General features: G+C 37.3%; 1 protein-coding gene across 2 annotated transcripts in view; it reads left to right on the top strand.

The window, feature by feature from the left end:
- The window catches only part of LOC124616745 (GATOR complex protein MIOS), a 224,283-nt gene that overhangs the window by 58,331 nt on the left and 139,408 nt on the right, over positions 1-26,544 (top strand). For both annotated transcript variants that reach the window (XM_047145126.1, XM_047145117.1), the window contains exon 8: positions 13,146-13,279. In XM_047145126.1, coding sequence (XP_047001082.1) covers positions 13,146-13,279 — 134 coding nt within the window. The remainder of the gene's footprint in view (positions 1-13,145; positions 13,280-26,544) is intronic.

The raw sequence follows: 26,544 nt of genomic DNA, 5'->3' as shown, positions 1-26,544 counted from the left end.
AAACATAGCCAAAGCCTTGCAGACAAACAAAAATTATGGGAAGCGAAATGTAGTGTGAGGAGGGCTATGCAAGAGGCGTTCAATGAATTCGAAAGTAAAGTTCTATGTACTGACTTGGCAGAAAATCCTAAGAAATTTTGGTCTTATGTCAAAGCGGTAGGTGGATCAAAACAAAATGTCCAGACACTCTGTGACCAAAATGGTACTGAAACGGCGGATGACAGACTAAAGGCCAAAATACTAAATGTCTTTTTCCAAAGCTGTTTCACAGAGGAAGACTGCACTGTAGTTCTTTCTCTAGATTGTCGCACACATGACAAAATGGTAGATATCTAAATAGACGACAGAGGGATAGAGAAACAATTAAAATCACTCAAAAGAGGAAAGGCCGCTGGACCTGATGGGATACCAGTTCGATTTTACACAGAGTACGCGAAGGAACTTGCCCCCCTTCTTGCAGCGGTGTACCGTAGTTCTATAGAAGAGTGTAGCGTTCCAAAGGATTGGAAAAGGGCACAGGTCAGTCCAGTTTTCAAGAAGGGACGTCGAACAGATGTGCAGAACTATAGACCTATATCTCTAACATCGATCAGTTGTAGAATTTTGGAACACGTATTATGTTTGAGTATAATGACTTTTCTGGAGACTAGAAATCTACTCTGTAGGAATCAGCATGGGTTTCGAAAAAGACGGTCGTGTGAAACCCAGCTCACGCTATTCGTCCACGAGACTCAGAGGGCCATAGACACTGGTTCACAGGTAGATGCCGTGTTTCTTGACTTCCGCAAGGCGTTCGATACAGTTCCCCACAGTCGTTTAATCAACAAAGTAAGAGCACATGGACTATCAGACCAATTGTGTGATTGGATTGAAGAGTTCCTAGATAACAGAATGCAGCACGTCATTCTCAATGGAGAGAAGTCTTCCGAAGTAAGAGTGATTTCAGGTGTGCCGCAGGGGAGTGTTGTAGGACCGTTGCTATTCACAATATACATAAATGACCTTGTGGATGACATCGGAAGTTCACTGAGGCTTTTTGCGGATGGTGCTGCGGTATATCGAGAGGTTGTAACAATGGAAAATTGTACTGAAATGCAGGAGGATCTGCAGCGAATTGACGCATGGTGCAGGGAATGGCAATTGAATCTCAATGTAGACAAGTGTAATGTGCTGCGAATACATAGAAAGAAAGATCCCTTATCATTTAGCTACAATATAGTAGGTCAGCAACTGGGCCCAGTTAAAGCCATAAATTATCTGGGAGTACGCATTAGGAGTGATTTAAAATGGAATGATCATATAAAGCTGATCGTCGGTAAAGCAGATGCCAGACTGAGATTCATTGGAAGAATCCTAAGGAAATGCAATCCGAAAACAAAGGAAGTCGGTTACAGTACGCTTGTTCGCCCGCTGCTTGAATACTGCTCAGCAGTGTGGGATCTGTACCAAATATTGTTGATAGAAGAGATAGAGAAGATCCAACAGAGAGAAGCACGTTTCGTTACAGGATCATTTAGTAATCGCAAAAGCGTTACGGAGATGATAGATAAACTCCTGTGGAAGACTCTGCAGGAGAGACGCTCAGTAGCTCGGTACGGGCTTTTGTTGAAGTTTCGAGAACATACCTTCACCGAAGAGTCAAGCAGTATATTGCTCCCTCCTACGTATATCTCGCAAAGAGACCATGAGGATAAAATCAGAGAGATTAGAGCCCACACAGAGACATACTGACAATCCTTCTTTCCATGAACGATACGAGACTGGAATAGAAGTGAGAACCGATAGAGGTACTCAAGGTACCCTCCGCCACACACCGTCAGGTGGCTTGCTGAGTATGGATGTAGATGTAGATGAATAATTTGAGCACATCACATCATTTAACTATTTAGGGGCAATATTGAGAAGAGATCTGGAAGTGAGGATCAGGTAAAATCAGTGTTAAGGAAGACAAATGGAAGCTTTAGATTTGTTGGAAGATTTATGGGAAGGGTTGTAAAGAAAATTGCATACAAGATACTAGTTTCTAGAATATTGTTCCAGTGTATGGAGGGCTTATCAGGTAGATATGACAACAGACTGTGACGATACAGAATTTTTGCAAAATTAAACTTGGGATTTTTCCCTTAAAAGCCAAAGGTGTGAAGTTTTCTGTACCCTCTTCATCTGTAAATGAATAAACATGGTGGTAGTTAATTTTATGTGGGAGGTTGCACTTTCTAAATAATAGGCAGGTGGATATTTTTACATATGATATTATGTGTTGCTGTAAATATTTGTTTGTATTATTTGCGTGAGGTATTCTTTGGCGGTTGAAGTTCGCCAACAGATACCTTTACGTCACAGGTAGTACTGCATGGAGCTTCCAACACCTTGTGGACTGCTTAGGGGAATGTTGGAGTTGGCAATGTCAGGAGTCATCAATGAGGATGTTATTCGACAATGGATGTATGAATTCTTTTGTGAAATATGTGTAGATTGTTTTAGTGTGAATGAAATCTATACTCGTTTCAGACCTATGTATCCATCTAGTAATAAATGTGAATTGTTATCTGTAATAGTGGACGTTCATTTCAGGACTAGAGATTGGAGAAGAATTAATAAGTGATATATTTAGAAGGAAACCTATGCCAGTATTTTCATGGTAGGCACCCACGTATCTTCTCCTGAGTGTGAAATATGAATCTGCCATGAAGAATTTTGATTCGAAGAGTAACAGAGTAGATGAGACATGTTGAGAAGAATTAGGCATTTAAAAGAGAAGAAACAATTTATTGAAGAATACTACATTTATGATTTTTGTTACACGAGATTGAAGAATTTTCACTGCTTTCATGTTAAATGTGTGTTATGAAGTAATGGTTGCACACGACATCATCACGTATGTGAGCACTGTCATACAGTTAACAAGGCTAGGCAACTACATGAAATAAAGGTAACAAAATGATTTGAATACTAAATAGAAATGGAGATTGGGTTTTATATTTCATTGCTGAAGTGATTTAAGACATTATTTTGATGTGATCTATAAGTACAGCGGTTAAGTGATGTGAATTAAATCTGCGTAATATTTACACTACGGTCGCAGGTTCGAATCCTGTCCCGGGCATGGATGTGTGTGATGTCGTTAGGTTAGTTAGGTTTAAGTAGTTCTAAGTTCTAGGGGACTGATGACCTCAGAAGTTAAGTCCCATAGTGCTCAGAGCCATTTGAACCATTTTAAGTTTTTCTTGATAACGTTAATAAGCAGCCCATTGTGAAAAAAATCAAGATGAAGAAAAATGCACTGTTACACATCATCTAACAACATTTGGCAACTAACAGAAAGTAAAAAGAAGAGTTTTCATACATAGAAATAAATTTAAATTTAAATTGTCCTTCAGTGAAAGTAAATCAAAGGTTGCTTGTAGATAAACAAATCTAAGAAATTCCAGGATGGAATAAAGGTAATGTTATGAAAAGGAGAGATTGTTACTCACCATACAGAGGAGATGTTTAGTCACAGACTGCCACAACAAAAAACAGCTATACATTTAAGCTTTCAGCCAAAGGCTTCCTTCTAAAGTAGAAAACACATGTACACATGACCACTGTCTCTGGCTACTGGGGCCGCACTGCGAGCATCTGTGCAGAGACGTTTAGTAGCAATCTACCTTTTCTATAATGTTATTGTAAACAGATGAAGAAGATTCACATACTATAAAATTTTATTGGATGTATGCTCAGTCTGCAAGAAGATTAGTTCAAGAATGCAATGACATTCTACACAGTAGGTGTGCTCTATCAATTTAATAGTGATTGCCAGCGTGAATTTTGCAATCAGCGGATTTTACACGATATGTACAGGTGGCATGGTCAGCAATCAACACACAGCATCTGTGAACTATGGGTCATGCAGATGACAACCAGCAACAGTACCTAGTGGTGGACAACAACTGCAGACATTGGACAGGCACTGTCAACACTTCGTGTACCAACTTTGAGTTTCCTCTATCAAAACTCTTAGGATGTTCAGTTCATTTAAGAAACAATTTACTGTGCAGTGGTTTCTTAATTGCAATTGATCTTGTCAGTCAATTTGCTGAACTGGTTAGGTGAATATGAAGTTATAAAGATGATTTATAACCAAAACCTTGCTCAGGAAATTTAGTTAATCATTGGCTGCTATACGAAAAGTACTATTAGTGCTATTGTAGTTAATTCACAATACCAATCCTGTCACTTTTTGAATTAAAATTGTTTAGAACTTAACAAAATGGCTCTTTGGAAAGAGTTGTTCATTTTAAATCAACCAACAGAAGTGAATGAAAAAATTACTGAAATAGATGAAAAGTTTTCTGAATTATATAAAAGATTTTTGTGAATAGATAACATATTTCCTCCAATAGGTGACTAGTTTTCCCAAATAGATAACACATTGAGACAAATTTTCAGTTACATCAAAGAATGGACAAATTGGAAAGGAGATTAGAATTGGGCATTTCAAGAGGTCTATGATTCTGATGATAATTTAGATTTAGTGGAAGAAAAGGTAGAAAATGATGTTAAATATGCAGATAATATTAGTCCAGTTCATTCTTTTCTAGTAAATGGAGAACAAACAGTAGAAACTGAAAGTATTTATAGATTTACATGCTAGTGTGATTTCCTGTGATAGTGGTGAAACTGCTCATAATGACACTTTGATAGGTGAAACCATTATCTTAATACTGTTAAGTTATTACATTCAGTTGCTATTGACAAATTGCTATGTTCAGTTATTGGTGAGGACTTAATCCCTTCTGTTACTACTGAGAATTTACCAGCCCCTTTTAGTACTGAGATTTTATCATCATCAGTTACTATTGAGAACTTATTACCTCCTGTTACTACAGAAAAGCTGCTATCTTTTAATACTTAGAGTTTACCATGGTCTGATACTACTAATAAATTGTAATTTTTGTTGCTAATGTTGAAATACTGACTTCAGTTGGTATTGAGAAGTTGCTACTGAAAATTTACTGCCTGCTGCTGTTAATGAGATGTTGCTGCTGTAAAACTCATGGTTGGAGCCTCATCATGTAGCTTTAAGGGCAACAGACCCAGTATACATTGTTCAAATATTAATACTTACTTCAGTATCAATTGTGTCAGACATGAGATAAGTAAGCAGTGAAGTGGTTCCTTCTTGTCTTGTCTAGTTGTACTAGGTAGTAAGTCTTGTAATTTATTTCTTGAGATTTTCGTGGTTCTTTTTGCTGTAGTAGTGTTGCCAGGAGCAGCGATCTTGATGCATTGCTTTGATAGAAAAGATGTTATTTTTTTTACTTTGTAACGATGATGCTATTTTGTAAATATTTACTCTGGTCTTATTTAGACATTGACAAGATATAGGATCTGGCCCCAGGCAACACAGTTCATCGTTACATGTTGTTTTAATAGTTTTTAATATGCACTGCATGTGATGCTTTACTAATGCACTGTTTATTCACGCGCCATATAATGGACTGCACTGTTTATTTAAAATGGCCTGCATTAATATTCATTGCAATAATTTTTTGTGTTAAACTTTGTAGTCTTTACTAGTATGCACACCCAGAGATATGATGTAATTAACTATCAGAAAAAGTTCCAGCTAGCTCACATAAAATTTCACCAGAGACTGTATTATCTGCATTGTATTAAACTGTAAAGTTAACGTACGACTGTCACTGTTAAGTAGTATCTTCGTGGTTTGTAGAAGACTGTTCACACCAAAAACTTCTTATAAAAAAACTTTTTACACTCTCACAGCCTGTTTAGTTGAAAGTCACTTCTTAATGAATTCTCATTTAATAAACAGGTAGTTAATATTTCTCTCTTCATAGTTTTTACTTTGAGAAGTAATTATTTTGTAGGATGAAATTGGGGCAAACTTCATGCAGGGATATCTTTGATTAAAGAACATACACTGTTTAAAATAAACTTTGTTGTACTTTCAGTACACAGCATACATAAATAAAACTTTTACTGCAGTCTCAATTAAAATACCAGAAATCAAATCGATAACCATATATTAGCAACAAGAGTGAGCAACACGTGCAGCAAGCGAGAAAAAGAAGTCAGCTAACAAGTCATGCAGTAGCTTATGTAGACTGAAACAATCTACTACATGACATTCTTTTACTTTGTACTCATATCGACTACTTTGTATTTAAATAATATGGAACTTAAATATTTCAATTTATTAAAAAAAAAAAAAAAAAAAAAAAAAAAGAAAAAAGGGCAGATTAAAATACATTGCTTACAAAAGATGTGAGTGTGGCTTCAGCTGTTAGAGGATTTATGTTTTGGACACAAAAAGTATCTGCTCACATGAGAAAAGTTACTACTTTAAGATTGTATTTACTATTGTGCAGCAAAGAGAGAGAATGTGTAGTAGGTGTGATAAAGAGAGAGTAGTTGCTACAGGTGTATATAATATTTTTTGTTTAATAATACCAGATGCTCTTGTAATTTTGTGTCTGTGGACTACGTAGACCCCACATCACATAGCTCCACTACCTTGTGGCTAGGGAGAATGCCAATCATTCCCACATACATAGTGGTGGGAATTATTACATGACGTGGCACACCAGTACTGACAACAGATGTTACTCAGTATGATGTGGAAATACTGGTAAAACATATTATAGAGTGTTACAATGAGAAAGGTTTACCAGGTAACCAGTGTACTATTCTCAGCTTTTTATACTGAAGTATCTCCAGGATCTTCAAACTATGGTTGATCACTTAGGAGCAAAAATTTGGCATTGATGATGATTCAAGAGGATATTATGAGATTTTTATATAGTTAACTAAATATTTTTATTTAACTGTCGGGGATTGCTATAAAACGTGAAAAGCTGACTGGGTAATCACAGTGTAAAGAATGTTGATGCTAACTAGCTGCAAGTGAAATGGAAGTGTTTTCTGAGGACTTTTTGGCCTTAGCTAGGGGGCAGCATCTGTTAAGGTGAAAATAGATTTTAAAATGTGAAGATTTGTGAAGAGTAGTAGCTTGGTGGTGAATATTTTTATGCTGCTACATGGGGGTACAAATTTTCTGTTTGACATTAGCTCAGGTAGAAGAGTCAATCAGAAAGGTAATGTTAGTAGTTGAAATGCTGAGGGAAACAGAACATCCTCTAAAAGTCTTCCACTATGAGAAACATGCTATAGTTCAGATAGTGGTGTCAGTCCCCAAACTAGTTTATAGATTAAGAATAATATTCTAAATTAATGATTGTGTCATTTCAAGGTGACATTACAGATGAAGATTTTTATGGAAGGTAATTTAGTGTATAGTATAAGGAGTTTTGTAGATTTAATTTATTAAATTCAAAATCTGGTGAGGGTTTGTACAATTTTCTGCTGGATGCTAGTAATAATTAGTAAGTATTTTGTAGAAAAGGAATTTGTACTACTTTGAATTTTCTGAACAATAAATTTGGATTTATATAATTTTTAAGTGAGATTGTCTTAACTAGTGTATGTACTCCAGCTCATCTCTTACCCTGCCTTAACTGAAGGATTTAGGATCAGGCTGTAGGTATGAGGTGTATACCAAAACCAAGGTCCGGTGATCAATATTTAACTGATGGTAGGACTGAATGAAGTTCCATGCATGTAGTGTTGTTTACCGACTCTTTAGGAAACTATTGCAGTGTTGGTTTGATTCAGTAGTTATTTGCCAGTCAGTGAAAGCAAGTCGCAATATCCAAGACAGTCATTTATCCCACAAGTTGTGAGGTGTGCGGCATGATTTGGTTTTTGCTCGTGAAAGGATCTTCAGATTTTGAAATCCATTGTGAGGTATACCCAGGGTATGGACCTGAAATAATGAGTGACAAGTAAGTTCGGAGATGGTGTTGTGAATTTCAAAGTGGCTGCACAAATGTTCATGCTGAACAATGGTGTGGCAAGCCCAGTATTTGGAGCGACAACATAATTGGTGAAGTGAACCAAAAACTTGAAAGTGATCAGCAATTGATGATTAGTGTTCTGGCTAATGAATTCCAAAATATTGCTTGAAGATCAGTTTACAGGATTACCACAGAACATCTTGGATTTTGCAAACTGTGTTTGAGATGGAATCCAAACATGCCCATTTATCAGCACAAAGAGCAGTGAATGCATAGAGCACTATGGACTAGATAGGTATTATTTGTTTTACTACATTGTTATGGATGATGAGTCATGGATTTCGTACACCAATGCAGAATCAAAACTTCAATTGATGCAGTGATGCCATTCAAGTTCACCCAAACCAAAAAAGTTTAAGAAATCTCTGTTTTTGAATCAGAAAGTGATGGCTACCATCTTTTGGGACAAAAAGGGAGCCCTTTTCATTGATTTCATGGACCATGGATCAACAGTTATAGCTAACGTGTAGTGTGAAATGGTACCCAAACTGTGATGTGTGGTCCAAAATTGATGCCATGCAGAACTGTCATCTAGCATAATCCTCCACCATGACAATGCACCCCCCCCCCCACCCCCCACACTGCTGCCAAAACTAAGGAGAAGATTCAAGATTTTCAGGGGGAACTTTTTGAGCACCTCCATACAGTCCTGACCTTGCATCAGGTGACCATTTTCCTATTCTTGCATTTGAAAAAGTTGCTTGGTGGACATCAATTTCAAAACAACGATAAACTCAAGACTGGCACTACAAATGATTCAATTCTCAGGTGGCAGACTTCTATGCAGAATGGTTAAAGAAGCTGGTGCAGCATTACAGAAAATGTCTAGATGTGGATGACGATTATGTGGAAAAGTAAAGTAGATATGTAGTGAAATATTACTGTCAATAAAAACCTTTTCTCGTGACCTTTTTTTCTTGGCTAAGTGCACCTTAGTTTTGGCATATGCCTCGTATAACTGATAAATCAATTCTGTTTATAGTTTATTCCAGATATCATGTGGAAGCTACTATTTTAATTATTACTCTCTCCATAGGCTTGTCATAGTAGGGTGTTAGAATCAATTTTTGGGATGTGTGGGGCTGATGCTAGTGGTGTCCATTCTGTAGAATTGATGAAGATCTGTATCGTCTGGTCCACCCGTGAACTACCTTGAAGCGAGGGATCCTGAAGGGAGGGTTGGAAGGATATATGTCTTTGGTGTCTTTTTTTTCTTCCGTAAGTTTTAACATTCCTGATCTCACTTCACTTTTCATAGTTCTCCACATGGGATACCATTCAGTTCTCCTCCTTTCCACATTCAGTAGTCAATGGAGTGAACACTTTGTGTGCATACCTATTATCACAAGTCTGCCTGAGTTGTAGCATTGCCCAAGTAGCTCGCAGATGAGGTATTCTAATGTTTGGCACCAGAAAGTAACTTAAAATTTTTCTGTATTTCATTTTTAAACTGAATGATTGATGTAGTAGCATATGTAAGAGGGATGATGTGACACCTGCTCAACAGAAGATCAAGAAACTATGACCATTTGACTTTGGAAAAATGATGATGTTGGTGATGATGATGATGATGATGATGATGATAATTATAATAATAATAATAATAATAATGATGAATACAATGAAGTATATGATCATTTGAAGTAACTCAAACTAATAGGTTTTAAGAAGCAAAGCACAATGGTGGGAATGTTACAAGTAAATAAATAATCAATGAAAATGAAAGACAGACATAAATTGTGTGAAGGAAAATTGATCCTTGTTGTAATGTTTAATGTGTGAAGTAGATTTCTCAAAAAATTGTAACATGCTTACTCATTCATGTGGGTCGACTTCTGTGGTGGCACAGAATTTTTTCGGAATTAAATTCGGGTTGTTTTCCTTTTCAGAGGAGTGAAGTTTTCTGTAACCTCACTGTCTATAAATAAGTAAATGCGTTGGTAGTTGACTTTATGTTAATGATTGTGCTTTCTAAATAATGCACAGACGTGTATATCTACAAGGGTTGTTTGATAAGTGCTAAATTTCCATGAAAGAATGGATCACTTTTGTTGCACATTCGTGGTTGGTAAGCTTGGTCGTTCCAAGGTCTCATATAAAGAATTACATCAATGTACAGTGTACTGTTCATTGTCGACAGCTGCCTGAATTGGTCAGTGTGTTGACTGCAGTTGAAATGGGGGGAAACAGTGTTTTATGCTGATATTAAACATTTTAATTTGAAGGGTTGGTCTGCTGCACAATTCCGAACAGAAGTGGATGAAGTTCACATGGACTCTGCACCATCATTGACAACCATTTACTTCTGGATTAATGAATTTAAATGTGGTTGGACAAGCACTGAAGATGAAGCGCATTCCAGCCATCCAATTGAGTGCATCACAAAAGAAACCATTGACAAAAGCCATGATATGGTAACATAAGGCCACTAAATAATTGACTCGAATGATTACTGAAATTGTAGGCATCTTAGATGAGAGAGTGCGTAACATCCTGCACAGGGAAATGGCTATGAGTAGCTCTGTGTGAGGTAGGTGCTGCAATTGCACACAGTTGACCAAAACTGCATCTGGCACAACATTCCAACACAGTACCCGGCAGAGTTTAATCACAACCTGCAAGACTATTTGCACCGAATTTTGACTGTTGATGAAATCTGGATCCATCATTACACACCAGAGTCAGAAAGGCACTCACAGCAATGGACAAGGCCTGTTCAAAGTGCGTTGAGAAAGGCAAAGACCATTTTGTTAGCTAATAAGGTGATGACCACTGCATTTTGGGATTCCCAAGAAATAATCCTCATTGATCACTTGGAAAAAGGCAGAACCATAATGAGACCCTATTATGCTTCATTGTTGGATTGTTTGAAACTTGCAGTGGCTGAAAGAAAAGAGACCAAGGATAGTACACAAAAAAACTTCTTTTTCACCAGGATAATGCACCATCCCGCACATCAGGGAGAACAATGGTGAAAGCACATGAATTGAGCTTCGAATTGGTTTCTTATCCACCCTTTTCACCAGACTTAGCTCCAGATGACCTCTTCCTCTTCCCTAACTTCAAGCTTGAATTGAGATTTGAACTGGTTTCTCATCCACCCTCTTCACCAGATTCAGTTCCCAGTGACTTCTTCCTGTTCCCAAACTTGAAACTTTGTCTTAGTGAGGATAAATTTCATCAAGTGAGCAAGTGATAGTTACTGTCAATGAGTATTTTGCAGAATTTGACAGAACCTAGAACCTATTTTGCCGATGAAATGAAAATGTTGGTGTATCGCTGCACCAAGTTTATATCCCTCAAAGGAGACTATATCAAGATGTAGGATGAGCTGTTTATGAAACATTTTTTCTTGCTTTTTTACCAGACTTACCAAAACACCTTCTACATATGATATTATGTGTTTGTCGAAATATTCATTTGTGTTGTATTATTTGTTTGAACTACTCCTCGGTGGCATGTGGTGGTTGTAGTTCACCAGCAGATGCCTTTATGTTGCAACAAGTAAGGTGTGGAGCTTCCAACTCCATATGGACTGCATAAGAGGTATTGGAGTAGGAAATGTCAAGAGACATCAGTGAACACATTATTACAAGGGATTTATTAATGGTTTTGTAAAATATCTGCAGATTGTTTTAGTGTAGGTGAAATGTACTCTCCATGCAGTCCTAAGTAATCCAGCTTGTAATAAATGTGAATTGTTATCTGTAACAGGGAAGCTCAACAGATGAATTGAGAATGTAAATGGAAAACCTCAGAAGAAAGTGAATGTATTTCTCGTGAAATCCTGTTGGATTTATTTAGAAAGCTTTTATTTGGAGATAACTGAATGACCACTATGAAACCACCGAAGTATATCTTACATAGGGATCATGAGAAAAGGATAAGAGAGATTTGGGTACATACATAGGTATTTAGACAATCCTTTTCTCTCACTCAGTATGTGAATTGAATAGGAAAGAAAAATTATAATATTGGTATGATGTGCCCTCTGCTGTGCACTGTGCAGCGGGTTGTGGGGTATTTATATATAAAGTGCCAATCAAAGAGTTTCCATTGGAGGGCATTACTGCAGTGTATATTCATGAAGTGTCACTCCAGTGCAGGCATATAAGCACCAACATGTAGGCAATGGATTAGTGTGGCATTCATGTCTTTCTGACGTGTGTGCAGCAAATGTAGAAACATTAACTTTGGTGAGGTTATTACCAAATGCATCCAAACAAGAAGAATGTTTATGAGGCAGCATGTCTGACACAAACTATCATTGTGAAATAGTGTGCCAAGTTCCATGCTGGTTGCGATTCGACACATGATGTCGGTCGATGTGGCAGCCCACCCTCAAGTGGGAGACACTTGAGCATCTGCCCTGTAACCCTGATCTTTTCCCGTATAATTGTCATGCCTTCGGTTCTCTTAAGAAAGCTCTTGGAGGGTCAACGATTCTGTCAGATGGAGACATAGAGCAGGCAGTTATGGATTTCTTCACAGAGCAGGACACAGTGCTTTGCCAAAATTAAACAGTATCTTCAACTTGGCGCATCAGTGGGATGATTGCAAAACTGCTTACAGTGATTTTGCATGATTGGCGTACTGATTCTGGACTAGAAAGTTTTCAAACGGAAGTTTTTTGATGCCTCCTTATAGATGTAAATGTATGTGTTACTTCATAAATGAGTTTCAGATACCTTCTGAGAGTCTCTCTGTGAAACTATTTACAAAGATAGGAAGAATCACATATATTAAATTGTACTGAATGAGCTACAATTGGACAAGAAAGCCCAGATTATTCATGTGTTTGAACCTTTAGGCTGCACCAATTGTGCTAATACTTAACTGTTAAAATTTTCCGAGTCCCTCTGGATGAAATGTGATGTTTTCAATGACATACGGCATTTGACACACACACACACACACACACACACACACACACACACAGAGAGAAAGAGAGAGAGAGAGAGAGAGAGAGAGAGAGAGAGGGGGGGGGGAGGGAGGTAGGGAGGTAGGGAGTGCTCTGTAGAAGGAAGGATGATGGGCATTTTGTTATTCTTTTCTAAGTGCTTGTCTACTGTTCAATGCCTCTTCTGTTTGGTGGATAGTGCTTTATGACCTTATAAATGTACAATGTTAATAAGTATTTAATATTTTTTAATAATTTTATTAGTTTGTTACACCTCATCACTCAACTTTTCTTTTCGTTTTGAAGGCATTGCTTTTGTGTTTCAGCCTGATATATCTCAGAATGGAAGATTAGCTGAGGATGAAATGCTGAACTCTATTTGGAAGTGGGTTGGTGTAGCTCAGTCTCTTGTTGAAGAAGGGGTTGTACGTGCAAACTGTGGCAGAATTCCTGGAATTAGGTAGGCCTATTGTTTGTTCATGGTAGTAGCTTTTTTTTTTTTTTTCTTTTTTCTTTTCAGATGTGTCAGATGGTAATAAAGTGATGTTGATTGGAGTGTACTTTATAGATGCTTGTATAAATCTGCTTCTTCCTCTTCTTCACTTCGAGATCTAGGTTACCACCTGTCCCATTTTTATGGTGTTTTCTGTCTTCTGTCCTTTTCTACCCCCTTTTCCCTCTAGGCGCATAGCACATAGTTGCTACAGGAAGCTTAGTATCTTCCGTCCTCTCAACATGATGCACCCACCTGCATCTGGTGTAGATTATTTGTGCTTTTAGTTCCGATTTTATGGTATATTTTTGTTCCTAATCCTGGCCTCTCTTATATATCCTATAATTCTTCTTAGGATTCTCCTTTCATAGTTTTGTATTTTTGTCATTATTTTATGCGTCGGTACCCAGCTTTCTCAGCCATACAGGCATTTGAGAGATGTCATGGTATTTCAAAAGTACCTGGTCTACTTTTATTTTTTAAAGTGTTACACATGGTTTCAGATACTACTTATAAGTTTGTGAGTTTCTTCTTATGACTCTGTCTTTATTATTATTAAGTTCACAGTCATAAGTAAGTTAAAAAAAAGTTCTACCTTTATGTTCCAATGACTACTTTGGTTTTTATTAGCTTATTTTCACTCTCCGTTGGGTATTTTCAGTCCACATATTTCAGTGACATGATAAAGGTGCTGTGTGAAACATTGCAGTTTGTTTTCAGTTTCTAGTTATAACATTTTCAGAATGCAGTTAAATATTTAAAAATTTTCTGCAGTTACGTTTATACATGTGTCAATGTTTTGTTCACTAGTTCAATGATATCATTTATGTAAATGTTTAAAAAGTTAGGTGCACAGAGATGCCTTTTCTAGCTCTCTTGTTCATTGTTATTTATCCAGACTTCTCTATTCTTAAATACATTGCCATTTTTGTCCACTCATAAAGACTTTTCACCACCCTAACCAGTTGCTTTGGACAGTTTTGTTTTTCTGACATAGTCCATAATGAAATCAGTTTCATCGGAGAATTATACTACTTTTTGTCACAACCAAAATTTTACATTTGGTGTTTCATTTTGATTAAGTCCGTTAATGTTGACTTCTGGTTCTAGCAGGTCATGAATGTTTATTTAAAATCACATTTTGTGACATTAAGGCTTAAACTGTTAGCTGTAAACCATCTATAGATCTGTTCAGCTATCATATGAGCTGTGCCTGGTAAGGTTGACAGACCCTTTGTTGGTATCATCAGCATACAAAATTTTTTGAAGAAGTCATTGGAAGATCTTTTATGCAGGTTAAGAACGATAGTCACCCCTGTACCAATCCTTGAGGGATCCCACATGTTATATTCCCCCTTTATATTAGTTTAAACTCTGTGATATGGTCTGCCAGGGAAGCTCTCTGCTTTTTCTTGTGAAGGTAAGCTTCCACCCGTGCAGTAGGGATACCATTGATGCCATAACACTATAGTGTACCATGTAGAATATTGTGATTTACAAAATTATGGACTTTGGCAAGGTCACAGAATAAGTCAATAGTAATTTTTTTGTTGTTTAGCTCTGGTAGAACTTAATTGAGAGTCTTGTATTGCTTTTTCATGTACAGAAGCCAACTTGGAAGGCAGTTAACAAGCTCTGCCCAGTTAAATGACTCTGTATTCTATCATAAGCTACTTTCTCAAACACTGAAAAATTGGAATGAGTGCTAACAGGCCTGTAACAGGAGATGGTTTCCTTATCTCCAATTTTGTAGGTGGGTGAACCACAGCATATTTAAGTATGTCAGGGAATGTGCCCCAAGGCATTAATTGATTACAAAGATAGCTTATGTTAATCCTACCAAGTCAGCACAAGATTTTAATATCAAACTCCAAACATCATCATAGCCTGCAGAAACAACCTGTTAAATTTTGTAGTCTCTTTAGTGGTTGCATCTCTGAAACTTGTGTCTGTTGATGGTGCATGCAGTGTCTGCACAAGCAAATCTGATGTGTCTGCATTTGATCATTTATTAGTGCTTGCTTCCACTGCAAGGAAGTAATATTCGAATTTGGAAGTGTCACCATTTCTGACAGACCTATTTTCTAGGATCTCAGTTTTATTTGCATTGTTAGTTTTCTTTAATTTTGTATAATAATGTACCAAATTATTTTTAGCGTGTTCTTGGAGTTCTTTTTTTGAGCTTAGTGCATAGTTCACTTGTTTTAATTACAGATTGTAGTGTTTTACAGTAATGTTGGTAATGGAGTTTCTGTTCATGACTACAGGCTGTCCTCTGAATTAGCCAGATATCTTTCTTCCTTGCACAAGATACTTTAGTTCCAGAAATTATCCATTCCTTATCCTGTTTCTGTTCAAATCTGACCTTTTTTTAAAGGGTTAAATTTTCTGCTTTGTAAATTTCACCACAATGTTCTTCCCATAGTTTCTCTCTAAACACCACAATTCAGCTATTTTCTATGGTCCTGTGATATAGTGCTTTTCTTCTATGATTTGTACATAACTGGTCAGTATATTATATTGTTAACATATGACCACTACATTCAGGCAAACTATGAGCTATTAGTTTAACAGGTGAATCACTGCAAGTTGTTGTGTCTAAAACAGATTGTCAGTGGCTGTTGCACTATCTTTCAATCCTCTTACAAGGGGACCACACTTGCTTGTCATCGCCAGTTTTGTCCAGATTTATGGTGTATGCAGTCTTGGCCAGAAATGAAAGTGACAGAAGTGGAAGTTGCAGATGGTCAAGTGTTTACAAAAAATATCATTTTTGATGTGAATTGGCTGAGGCATCAGCTATTTATGTTAGTGTATTTTCCATGCAGTGGTTGGCACAGCAGCAACTATTTTTAATTTTTACTTTATTTATACTGCAAAAAGCTAAAATGAAGCTCAGTATATTGTAGTTACTAATATTTTCATATAAGGCATGAAAAGGAGAGGCAAAGGAAAATACGGGATTGCGGATAAATTTACAAGAAGTGATTTTAAGGTGTACATGGGAACTTCATGTATAAAGTTAGGTACATTTTATTTCTTAATTGCTGATGATTTGCTTTACAGTTGATGATGTGGACATATTGGCATGATATTGGTTGTAAAATAGGGGAAGCAATAATTTTCTCAGGATCTTGCACTCATTATAAATGCTATATTTTTACAGTTACTTGGTCGCTTTTAAAGTTTCTATTGAAAAATGAACTTGGTGTACATTGATAAAAGATTTTGTCTTGTCACATTGTTTGATAGAAAACCACACCTAATGCAGAGTTTCGCCAAATATTGGTGAGGATGGCTGGAGATGATGTACAGTGGAATGTATTGTAATGCACTCTTCTCAGTGTTTGATTTCTGTGTAATTTATTTGTGATCCCAAAATTTACTTTGCCTTTCCTTTTCATGCAGTTATGGAAATACTATATATTTAGCATTATTTCAGTTTGTTTATGGGGTAAGTAACAATTGCAAATAAAAAAATAAAAAATGACGTTTCCACGTAGGCACTTAACCCCCTGACCCTCAGATCACTATTCTGTAATCTACTCACTGCACCAACTGCTGCCTGGAAACTGTGCTAGAACTAATGTAAATGGCTCATGCCTCGCTAGACCTATGCCAAAAATGCTATTTTTTACTAAATGTTTGGCCATCTGGGGCTCTTACGTCTGTTACTTCCATTTCTGGCCAAGCCCTGCATTTACCATAAATTTGGAAAAAATTGGTGTTAATGAAAGATGCCTCCTTGTTAGATAAGTTTACTGTTGCAATTAATCCAAAGCTAAACATAAAAAGCTCTTAAGTGCTCTCAATTTGTACTAACTGAAAGAAAATCATCATTAAAATCTCCTCGAATACTGATTCTGCAGTTAAGTTTGCGTAACCTCATTAAAAATGTCTCTGGCTGCTTTATGAGATTTAAGATGCTTCCTACTTGTCAGCTGTAAAATGTCCGTGCTTCAAGGTTGTGAGTTTTCTGATTGACTATTGCAGCACAGCATTCAGAGAGCTTTGTTGAAGGGTCAGAAACATCACTCCATTTTTTTACATGTATAACCTATGTTCATTTCCTTTTACTGTTTCTGAGGTAGTACAATGTTTGCTTGTATCTGTCAAGATTAATCTTTTCAGTTTCAGTGATTTGTATGTGATGTTCTGATATGCACTTCAGATCTGCAGACATTTCGTCTGCCCTATAATTGTCTTGTATGTGTATGAGCAGTTCATCTTTTTAGGTTTCTATACCTTAGCTGGTAAAAACAGAACCCACATAGGATCACATTGTGGTCCACTTGTCTGCCTGCCTGCCTGCCTGCCTGCCTGTCTGTCTGTCTGTCTGTCTGTCTGACTGACTGTTAAGATCCCTTTTTCTGAGTAACAATTAATGCCACATTGTAAGGTCTATGATATCCTGGTGATGTGAAAAATTTGAGCTTCTAATTCCATGCGGTCAAAAGATATGGCCATTTATGATACAGACTTCAGTGCTTGTAAACTCACTCATCAAAACCTATAGGGTGCTTCCCATTGACCTAGAATCATGAAATTTGATGACAAGTAAGGCTTCACAAAAAAAAAAAAAAAATGTGAAAATTGTTACAGTGGAACTTCGATTTTACAGTTTCTTATTTTACGTTTTTCGTGATTCTATGCCACAAATTCGTAGCCCCTATGAAAAACCCATAAGCCCAATGCTAAAAATTCCCTGTTCTTATGTTTCTTTGTAGTAAAGTTAACTCGATTCTTTGTTCTTACTTGACGTCTCACTTGCCTTTGTCTCGTTTTCTTCCTATTGACACTTGATGTGACTGAACGAGTTATAAGTGGCTTAAAAGACAGAAAGTTTGCACTGTGGGTGATGGCACACTTAATATTTCAGGTAGTTGCGGAGAGGAGAGGCATGAGAGAGGAAATTTTGATGTAATTCATGATTGGCATTGCCAACACGAGGTGCAACGTTTAGCTTCACCATGCAGTGATGATGGATTGTGTAGGTTTCACATTATTTTTTGCAGGAACCCATATAATCATGATGTGATAGTGCTGTGAAGACAACCAGAAACAAGGCTATTGATTTGTTGATCGCTATAGTGTCAAGTTGACATCGACAAATCGATGAATGGGTTAGTGGCAGGAGAATGTCATTTGTTGCAAGAACTCCTTGGGGAATATGTTTATGGCTGCACAATGTGTGAAATAGCGAAATATTTGTGACGAGGAAGGATATGAATATTATTGCTCATTGTTCCATTTGCAGCAATTTCAGCTGTTGTCTTGGGTTCCTGCCTAACCACACACTTGGAAATCACCACATATTTGGAAATAAACAGCAAAGTATTTGTGACAAGGAATGAAATGGATTTTATTGCTGCTCGTTTCACTTTCATGAATATAACCTGTTGTCCTAGGTTTCTGCATAACCCCACAAGCGGAATTCACTACACATTCGGAAATAAACAGCCAAATATTTATTTCATCCTTCTTTCTGTAACCACACAGAAATGTTTAACAACATCGAATATTGCAGACCATATTGTGTTATGGTTGTAACGAATGTGATAACAAAGCTAAATTGAGGGGGGTTGGGGGGCAGGCAGAGAGTGCAAACATACAATGGGCATTCAACAAGTTTTAAAAAGTTTTGCTCAGTCGTCTCTAATTATTTTTATTTTTTGCAGAAGGAGAGTGAAATTTTTTGTGAATAATACTTGGAACATTTAGCTATACATTGAGCCTACTCAATGTAGCCTGCATCAGCTGTGACGCATCTGGCCCAACGTTCTTTCCATACTGTAAATGCACTTTGATAAAATTATGTGGATTGACCTTTACACCATCGCTTGACACAGGAAATAAGGTGTTTCTCACTATCAGATGTTTTACCGGGCAGGTGGGTCTTCAGACAGCCAAAGAGGCAAAAGTCAGATGGAGCCAAGTCCGGACTGTAGGGATGATGAGGAACAATTTTCCAACCCATTTTCCTGATTTTCTCATGCATCATAAAGGCTGTATGAGGTTTGGCATTGTCATTGTGTAGTCTGATGAGCTGACCCTGAAGCTGTGGTCTGTTTGTCTTGATGGCACGTCGCAGCTTGTCCAGTGACAAACAGTAACAGTCCTGGTTAATTGTGGAGCTAGGTTCCAAAAAGTCAATGAAAATGACACCACACTGATCCCAGAAGAAGGAGGCCATCACCTTTTGGCCTGCTGTTCATGAAAGTCTAGATTTCTTCTTCCAAGGGGAACCTGGATGATGCCACTCCATGGATTGGGTTTTGCTCTCAGGTTCGGGCAAAAACAACCATGTTTCATCCTGGGTAATGATGCCGTCAAAACACTGTTTCCACTCTTAAGTAAAAGTCTTCATGAGACCCTCGCATCATGAGGATAGAACTGATATTGCATTGGTCAGACTGGAAGCTTCTAGCAAGTAGTTGTGCAGTAGCCTCTTACAAATAGCATTAATATGCAAACCATACTTTGTATAGTGTGACCAAACAATTTCTGTCCTCCTCTTTATTAGTTATCCAATCTACTCTTCAATCTTCAGCATTATTCTGTAGCCCATCTTTTCAAAGTCTTTTATTTTCCTCTTACCTGTGTTGCTTATTGCCTGTGTTTCACTTCCACATGAGGCTACAAACCAGACAACTAATTTCAGAAAAGACTTTATAATATTTAAGTTTATGTTAGATGTTAACACGTATCAATTTTTTAGGAATGTTTTCTTGCTGTTCCCAGTTTGCTTTTTATATCCTCTTTATTTGGACTACAGTCAGTTGGTTTGCTGTCAAGAGCAAAACTTGTCTGTTGCTTTTGGTGGCTCATTTGCTAATCTAATCCCCTCAGCCTCAACTGATTTAATGCCCTTACACTCCATTACCATTATCATACTTTTAAAGATTTTTATTGTATAATCTATTTTCAAGACGCAATTCATTCCATCAACTTATCCCTCAAGTACTTTGATGTCTCAAAACAGAGTTTGAGTTATTGGCAGACCACAAGGTTGCTATCTCTTCTCTCTGTACTTAAATGCATTTTCGAAATTACTCCTTGGTTTTATTGCTTGATGCTTAAGAGTACAGACTGAATAACTATAATTGAAACTATGATGTCATGATTCATCATAATGTCCAGCAAGAAAACTAAAAGTATTTACTCTGCAATATTACATTCAAGCAGCCTTGCCTCTTAATTTCAACATACTTTTTGGGCACTTTTGTTCTCGTGCATAAATATGCTGTGAGTGTAATTGTATAGGACCAGATGAAGTGGATGAGAGAGAAGTTGTTAAGGTTGTGAAGGAATGAATAGAATGAAAATAGGATGTCTTGGCCCTGAGTCGAGATCATGAAGATGTCATCAGTGAATCTGAACCAGACTAGGGGTTTGGTTTTTTGGGAGGTTAGGAAGTTCTTCTCTAGATGGCTCACAAACAGGTTGGCATAGAAGGGTTCCATGTGGGTGCCCATGGCTGTGCCACAGGTTTGTGTGTATATCTTCCCTTCATAGGAGAAACAGATATGTGTCGGGATGGATGTAGTTGGTAAGATCTATGAGGAATGAGGTAGTGGGTTTGGAGTCCGAAGGACGTTGGGAGAGGTTGTGTTTCACAGTGGCAAGGCCTGGGCATGAGGAATGTTGTGTATAGGTACGTGCCATCAGCAGTAATGAGTATGGGTACAGGAGGTAAAGGGGTGAGGATGGTGGAGAGTCAGTGAATGAAGTGGTTAGTATGTTTGAAGTGAGAGGCTAGGTTTTGCACATTTGGTTGGAGGTGTTGGTCAACAAGAGCAGAAATTCTTTCAGTAGGAGCACAATAACCGGCTACAATGGGGTATCCAGTATTATTGTATTGGATATTAGGGAGCATTAAGATGGTTGATGTGAATCGTGAATCTCAGGTAATCCATCACTTCTTTGCTCTTCATTTTCAGAGCAGTGTGGTCCCATCAAATAAATTGAGATGTCCCATATTTTTGTTGTAGCTTTCAATAATTTATGATCTTTTGCTGCTGATATACATTCTTTCTTTGTCCCTCTCTTGCACTGTCCCACAGGCATTTTTCCTTTTCCAGACGATGCAAGGATGATGCTGGTTTGTTGTCAAATCATTTGCCAAAAGAAATCTGTCCATTTCCTCATATGGAAAGCTCTGTTGCACCATGCCCTGTCTTGCTCATTTCATTATCAGGCTGTAGCTTACTCTCAGCTGGGATTCTGCTTCTTTGCACTGTTCAGTTGCCTGGTAACTTCACTGAGAATGAAGACAGTCCATCAGCTCAGTGAATCTAAAGTATCTGGCCCTGTAACTAATACAAAACCTGTAACACCTCATCACAGTGCAACCTGCAGGCAATTTTGATTGTCCATTCCTAATTTTCTTTTATTATTACAATTATCATTATTGTTATTATTATTATTATTATTATAGCCGCTTCCCTTATTATCTCTCAATCATAGCGAAACATGCCAAACTGATAGCAAATTACTGCTGAAAATTTACTATTGAACAACCTTTGTATGCGATATAAATCCACTGTGTAGCATACAACACACGTGTAAAATTCATAGTACAAAATAGTGGAAAGTACTGTCTTAGTACTGCGAAGAGTTAATATTCCATTAACAGTCTGTCGACAATAAAATACTATTGGTTCTGTGTAGATAGGACACGAATACAATAATGGAAACACACACTTATTGGGGCTTGACATCATTTCACTATTCTTCCATTGCGTACATTAAGGAAACAATGACTAACTTCGATGACTGACAGTGCTGAGCACTGAAGCGTGTTGCAGTAGGTAGTGACACATTATGGAAGGTGAGCAAAGTATTAGCACATGTATCTTTGTCATTAACATGGGTTCTGTATAGGGTAATTCTAAATTAGTTACCTAACAGTAACATTAAATAACACAGATTTACTTGCTTGAAATAATTCATTGTCAGTTCTGAGAGTGACAGAGCATCAAGTCTCTTTCTACAAATGTTCCATGTGGCTTCCTCTTGTTATACAGCATATATCCCCTATGTACAAAATTTCTTCTCTGATGCACAGGAGCATGCCCATGGGCAGCACTGACCTTTCTCTCAATGTGCCACTCAACCTGTTTCAACAAATTGATCATACAATAGTTTTATAGTTGTTGCCTGAGACAGAGCTTTGTGATACTCTTTTCTGTAGCTTCTTCTTGCAGCAATTGGTGATGGCATTTTGTGGTACCCCAAGCAATACTTAGCATGTTCCACATCACAGTGTGTCTCCATTCTTACTGTGGTCACACACTATTTCCACTCAATGAGAGAACAGAGCGACATTAGGAGGCATAGGATTGAAACTTGAGAACATAACACAAGTTTGAAGAGCTCCTGAAATTGTTTATTGTTACTTTTAGGTAATTAATATAGAATAACCCCATATGCTTATAAAAGTTACCAGTTTTGTGTGTCATATATGACACAAGGAAAGCAAAAACTTTAATGTCATCTATTTTAAGTATGTACCATCTAGTAATATATGTCAAGCCTCTACATCCCCACATCAGAAGTCTCGTAACTATTATCTGTTCGTCACTACTTTAAGTTGAACAATGTAGAAAAACACACACACACACACACACACACACACACACACACACACACACACACACGTATGCACACCAATCATCACACTTTTTGCAGAACACATTATTTTTTTTTTAATTCAATAAGAGTTGTTTGTTTTATCCTTCCAGCATATTTTTATACAGAAATTAACAATCTAGTTGGTTGATGTTTGATAGAATTCATTCATCTATATTCCAAGAGGAAAAGTAGATCCTGATGGTATCAATTTCTTGTACAGAGGCTGTGAAATATGGTGCAGTGGCCACTTCTTCTTCATTATTGTATTTATCATTGTTACCACCACCTCCTACCTCACAGTGTTCTTTCACTAGTATTTCACACATCTCACATACATGTAAGTCAAAATCTAAATGCAGCAGCCCATTACAAACAGTATTGTAAGGTGCTTAAAAATGTTATTAGGAAGGCAAAAAGTATGAGGTATGCAGATAGAATAGCTAAGTCTCAGGATAAAATTAAAACCATACGGTCAGTCGTAAAGGAAGTTGCTGGTCTGCAGAGACAGGTCGAGGATATAGAATCAGTGCGTAGTGGGAGTGTCCGTGTTACTGATAAGTCGCATATATGTACAGTATTTAATAATCACTTTCTGAATATAGCAGGTGAACTAAATAGAAACCTAGTCCCAACAGGGAATCATATAGCGCTCTCAGAAAAAAGTGTTCCGAGACTGTTACCTGAAATGCTCCTCCATGATACTGACAAGAGCGAGATTGAGTTAATAATTAAATCATTAAAGACCAAGAACTCTCATGGATATGACGGGGTATCTAGCAGAATACTGAAGTATTGTTCTATGTATGTTAGCCCAGTTCTCAGCCATATCTGTAACTTTTCCTGTAGGAGTGGTCGGTTTCCTGACCGATTAAAGTACTCGGTAGTGAAGCCACTTTATAAAAAGGGAGACATTGATAATGTTGACAATTGTAGACCTATTTCTATGCTATCGGTGTTTGCTAAAGTTATCGAGAAGGTTGTATATACAAGGTTACTGGAGCATTTAAATTCACATAATTTGCTGTCAAATGATCAGTTTGGTTTTAGAAATGGTTTAACAACTGAAAATGCTATATTCTCTTTTCAATGTGAGGTTTTGGACGGATTAAATAAAAGGTTGTGAACGCTAGGTGTTTTCTTTGATTTAACGAAGGCTTTTGACTGTGTTGACCACACAATATTACTGCAGAAGTTGGACCATTATGGAGTAAGGGGAGTAGCTTACAATTGGTTCGCCTCTTACTTTAAGAACAGAAAGCAGAGGGTAATTCTCCGCAATATTGAGAGTGGTAGTGATGTTCAGTCCCAATGGGGCATTGTTAAGTGGGGCGTTCCCCAAGGGTCGGTGCTGGGGCCACTGCTGTTTCTTATTTATATAAATGATATGCCTTCTAGTATTACAGGTGATTCAAAAATATTTCTGTTTGCTGGTGACACCAGCTTGATAGTGAAGGATCTTGTGTGTAATATTGAAACAGTAACAAACAATTTAGTTCATGAAATAAGTTCGTGGCTTGTGGAAAATAATTTGATGCTAAATCACAGTAAGACTCAGTTTTTACAGTTTCTAACTCACAATTCAACAAGAACCGATATTTTGATCAGACAGAATAGGCATATTATAAGCGAGACGGAACAGTTCAAGTTCCTAGGCGTTCGGATAGATAGTAAGCTGTTGTGGAAAGCCCATGTCCAGGATCTTGTTCAGAAGCTAAATGCTGCTTTATTTACCATTAGAACAGTATCTGAAATAAGTGACACTTCAACACGAAAAGTAGTCTACTTCGCATATTTTCATACGCTTATGTCGTATGGTATTATTATTTGGGGTAATTCTTCTGATTCAAAAAGGGTATTTTTGGCTCAAAAACGGGCTGTTCGAGCTATATGTGGTGTAAGTTCGAGAACGTCTTGTCGACCCCTATTCAAAAATCTGGGAATTCTGACATTGCCCTCACAGTATATATTTTCTTTAATGTTGTTTGTTGTTAGCAATATTAGCCTATTCCCAAGAATTAGCAGCTTTCACTCAGTTAATACTAGGCAGAAATCAAATCTGCATGTAGAATGCACTTCCTTGACTCTTGTGCAGAAAGGAATGCAGTATTCTGCTGCATCCATTTTCAATAAGCTAGCACAAGAACTCAAAAATCTTAGCAGTAGCCCAAACTCTTTTAAGTCTAAACTGAAGAGTTTCCTCATGGCTCACTCCTTCTATTCTGTCGAGGAGCTCCTGGAAGAGCTAAAAAATTAAGCAATTCCAGTGTTACATTGTTGATTTTCTTCATTTAAACTTACGACTTGTCACCTGAATATGTTTTTTATATTTCATTTTATCTATTTCTAATATCGTGTTATAATTTTGTGTATTGACTCGTTCCATGACCATGGAGACTTCTCCTTAATTTGGTCCCACGGAACAATAAATAAATAAATAAATAAAAGGTCATCATCAAAGTAAACAAACTCCTGGAATGTCACATTTTCAGGAACATCTGTGATTCTACTCTATTCTTGTTCTGGAGCAATGTCATCTTTAGCAGCAACTGATGTACCAAAACCAGCTTTTGTGAAGCAATTTAACACAATCTGTTGTGCTTCACAGTTCCGGACAGCAATAAACGTGTGCATGGCCTGTAGAATTTTGAGTTTCATCACTTATTTCCTTTCAAGGAATGTAATTCACTCTTGGACAACTGCTACTCTGTATGTGGCTTTAACAGAGTGTACTATGCCCAGGTCCAGAGGCTGCAGATGACTTGCGCAGTTTGGTGAAATGAACACAACATTTACATTCCTCAGAAATGGTTTTCCTTGAATGTACAGGGCATCAATTAGTAAGTACTATTTTCCTACCTGCTACACCAATCTTGACATCTAAACACCTGAGAAATTTTTGTAAAGGTATCTGACATCACCCGGGCATTGCCGTTTTACTCGTAAGTAAAAGAGGCATTTTTCTGGGAGTTTTACATTTCTGTGTTATCAGTGGAGGCAACTTTTCACTTCCACCACTATTTTCGTACAATAGTACACTCATTTTTTCTTTACATTTTTATCTCTCTGTCATTTTTCTCCATTAGTGGAACATGTTTTGCAGGAAGTAAATAGCAAAAGACATCAATTCACTTGTGTCAAAAATGTCTCTGGGCTTGTAAACCTGTATCAATCTTGGCAATGTGATGTTCTTCCAATGATGTTCTTAGCCTGTTTGTGTCCATAGCCTTCCTCTGTCCTCCTACACTCTTAAGTAAGAGATTATGATTTTTTTTAAAGTGGTCAAACCAGCTACTTGACACACTGAAATTTTCAACTTTAAACTTTAGGAGTATTTAACAAGTCTTTTCTTGCAGCATGTTTCCACCTTAGGAATGCAGCCACTTCTCATTTCTGGAAAACATTTTAAAAGAATATTTTCCTCAACATGGATGTTGATACTTGAATGTTCTTGCTTTTGAATCCAGAGGAAACACTTGCTTTGAAATTTAACAACACTTCCTTAAGTTTGAGTATGACACACTCCGAAGACAGTGCTAAATTGTACTTCTTTGCTTTGCTGGAAAGTCATGGATGTTTGTCAGCTTTTGCTGAGTCATAAG

This window comes from Schistocerca americana, chromosome 1, assembly GCF_021461395.2.
Source record: "Schistocerca americana isolate TAMUIC-IGC-003095 chromosome 1, iqSchAmer2.1, whole genome shotgun sequence".
Lineage (NCBI taxonomy): Eukaryota > Metazoa > Arthropoda > Insecta > Orthoptera > Acrididae > Schistocerca > Schistocerca americana.
The sequence above is the reverse complement of the archived record's forward strand: the minus strand, read 5'-3'. Positions and strand labels throughout refer to the sequence as shown.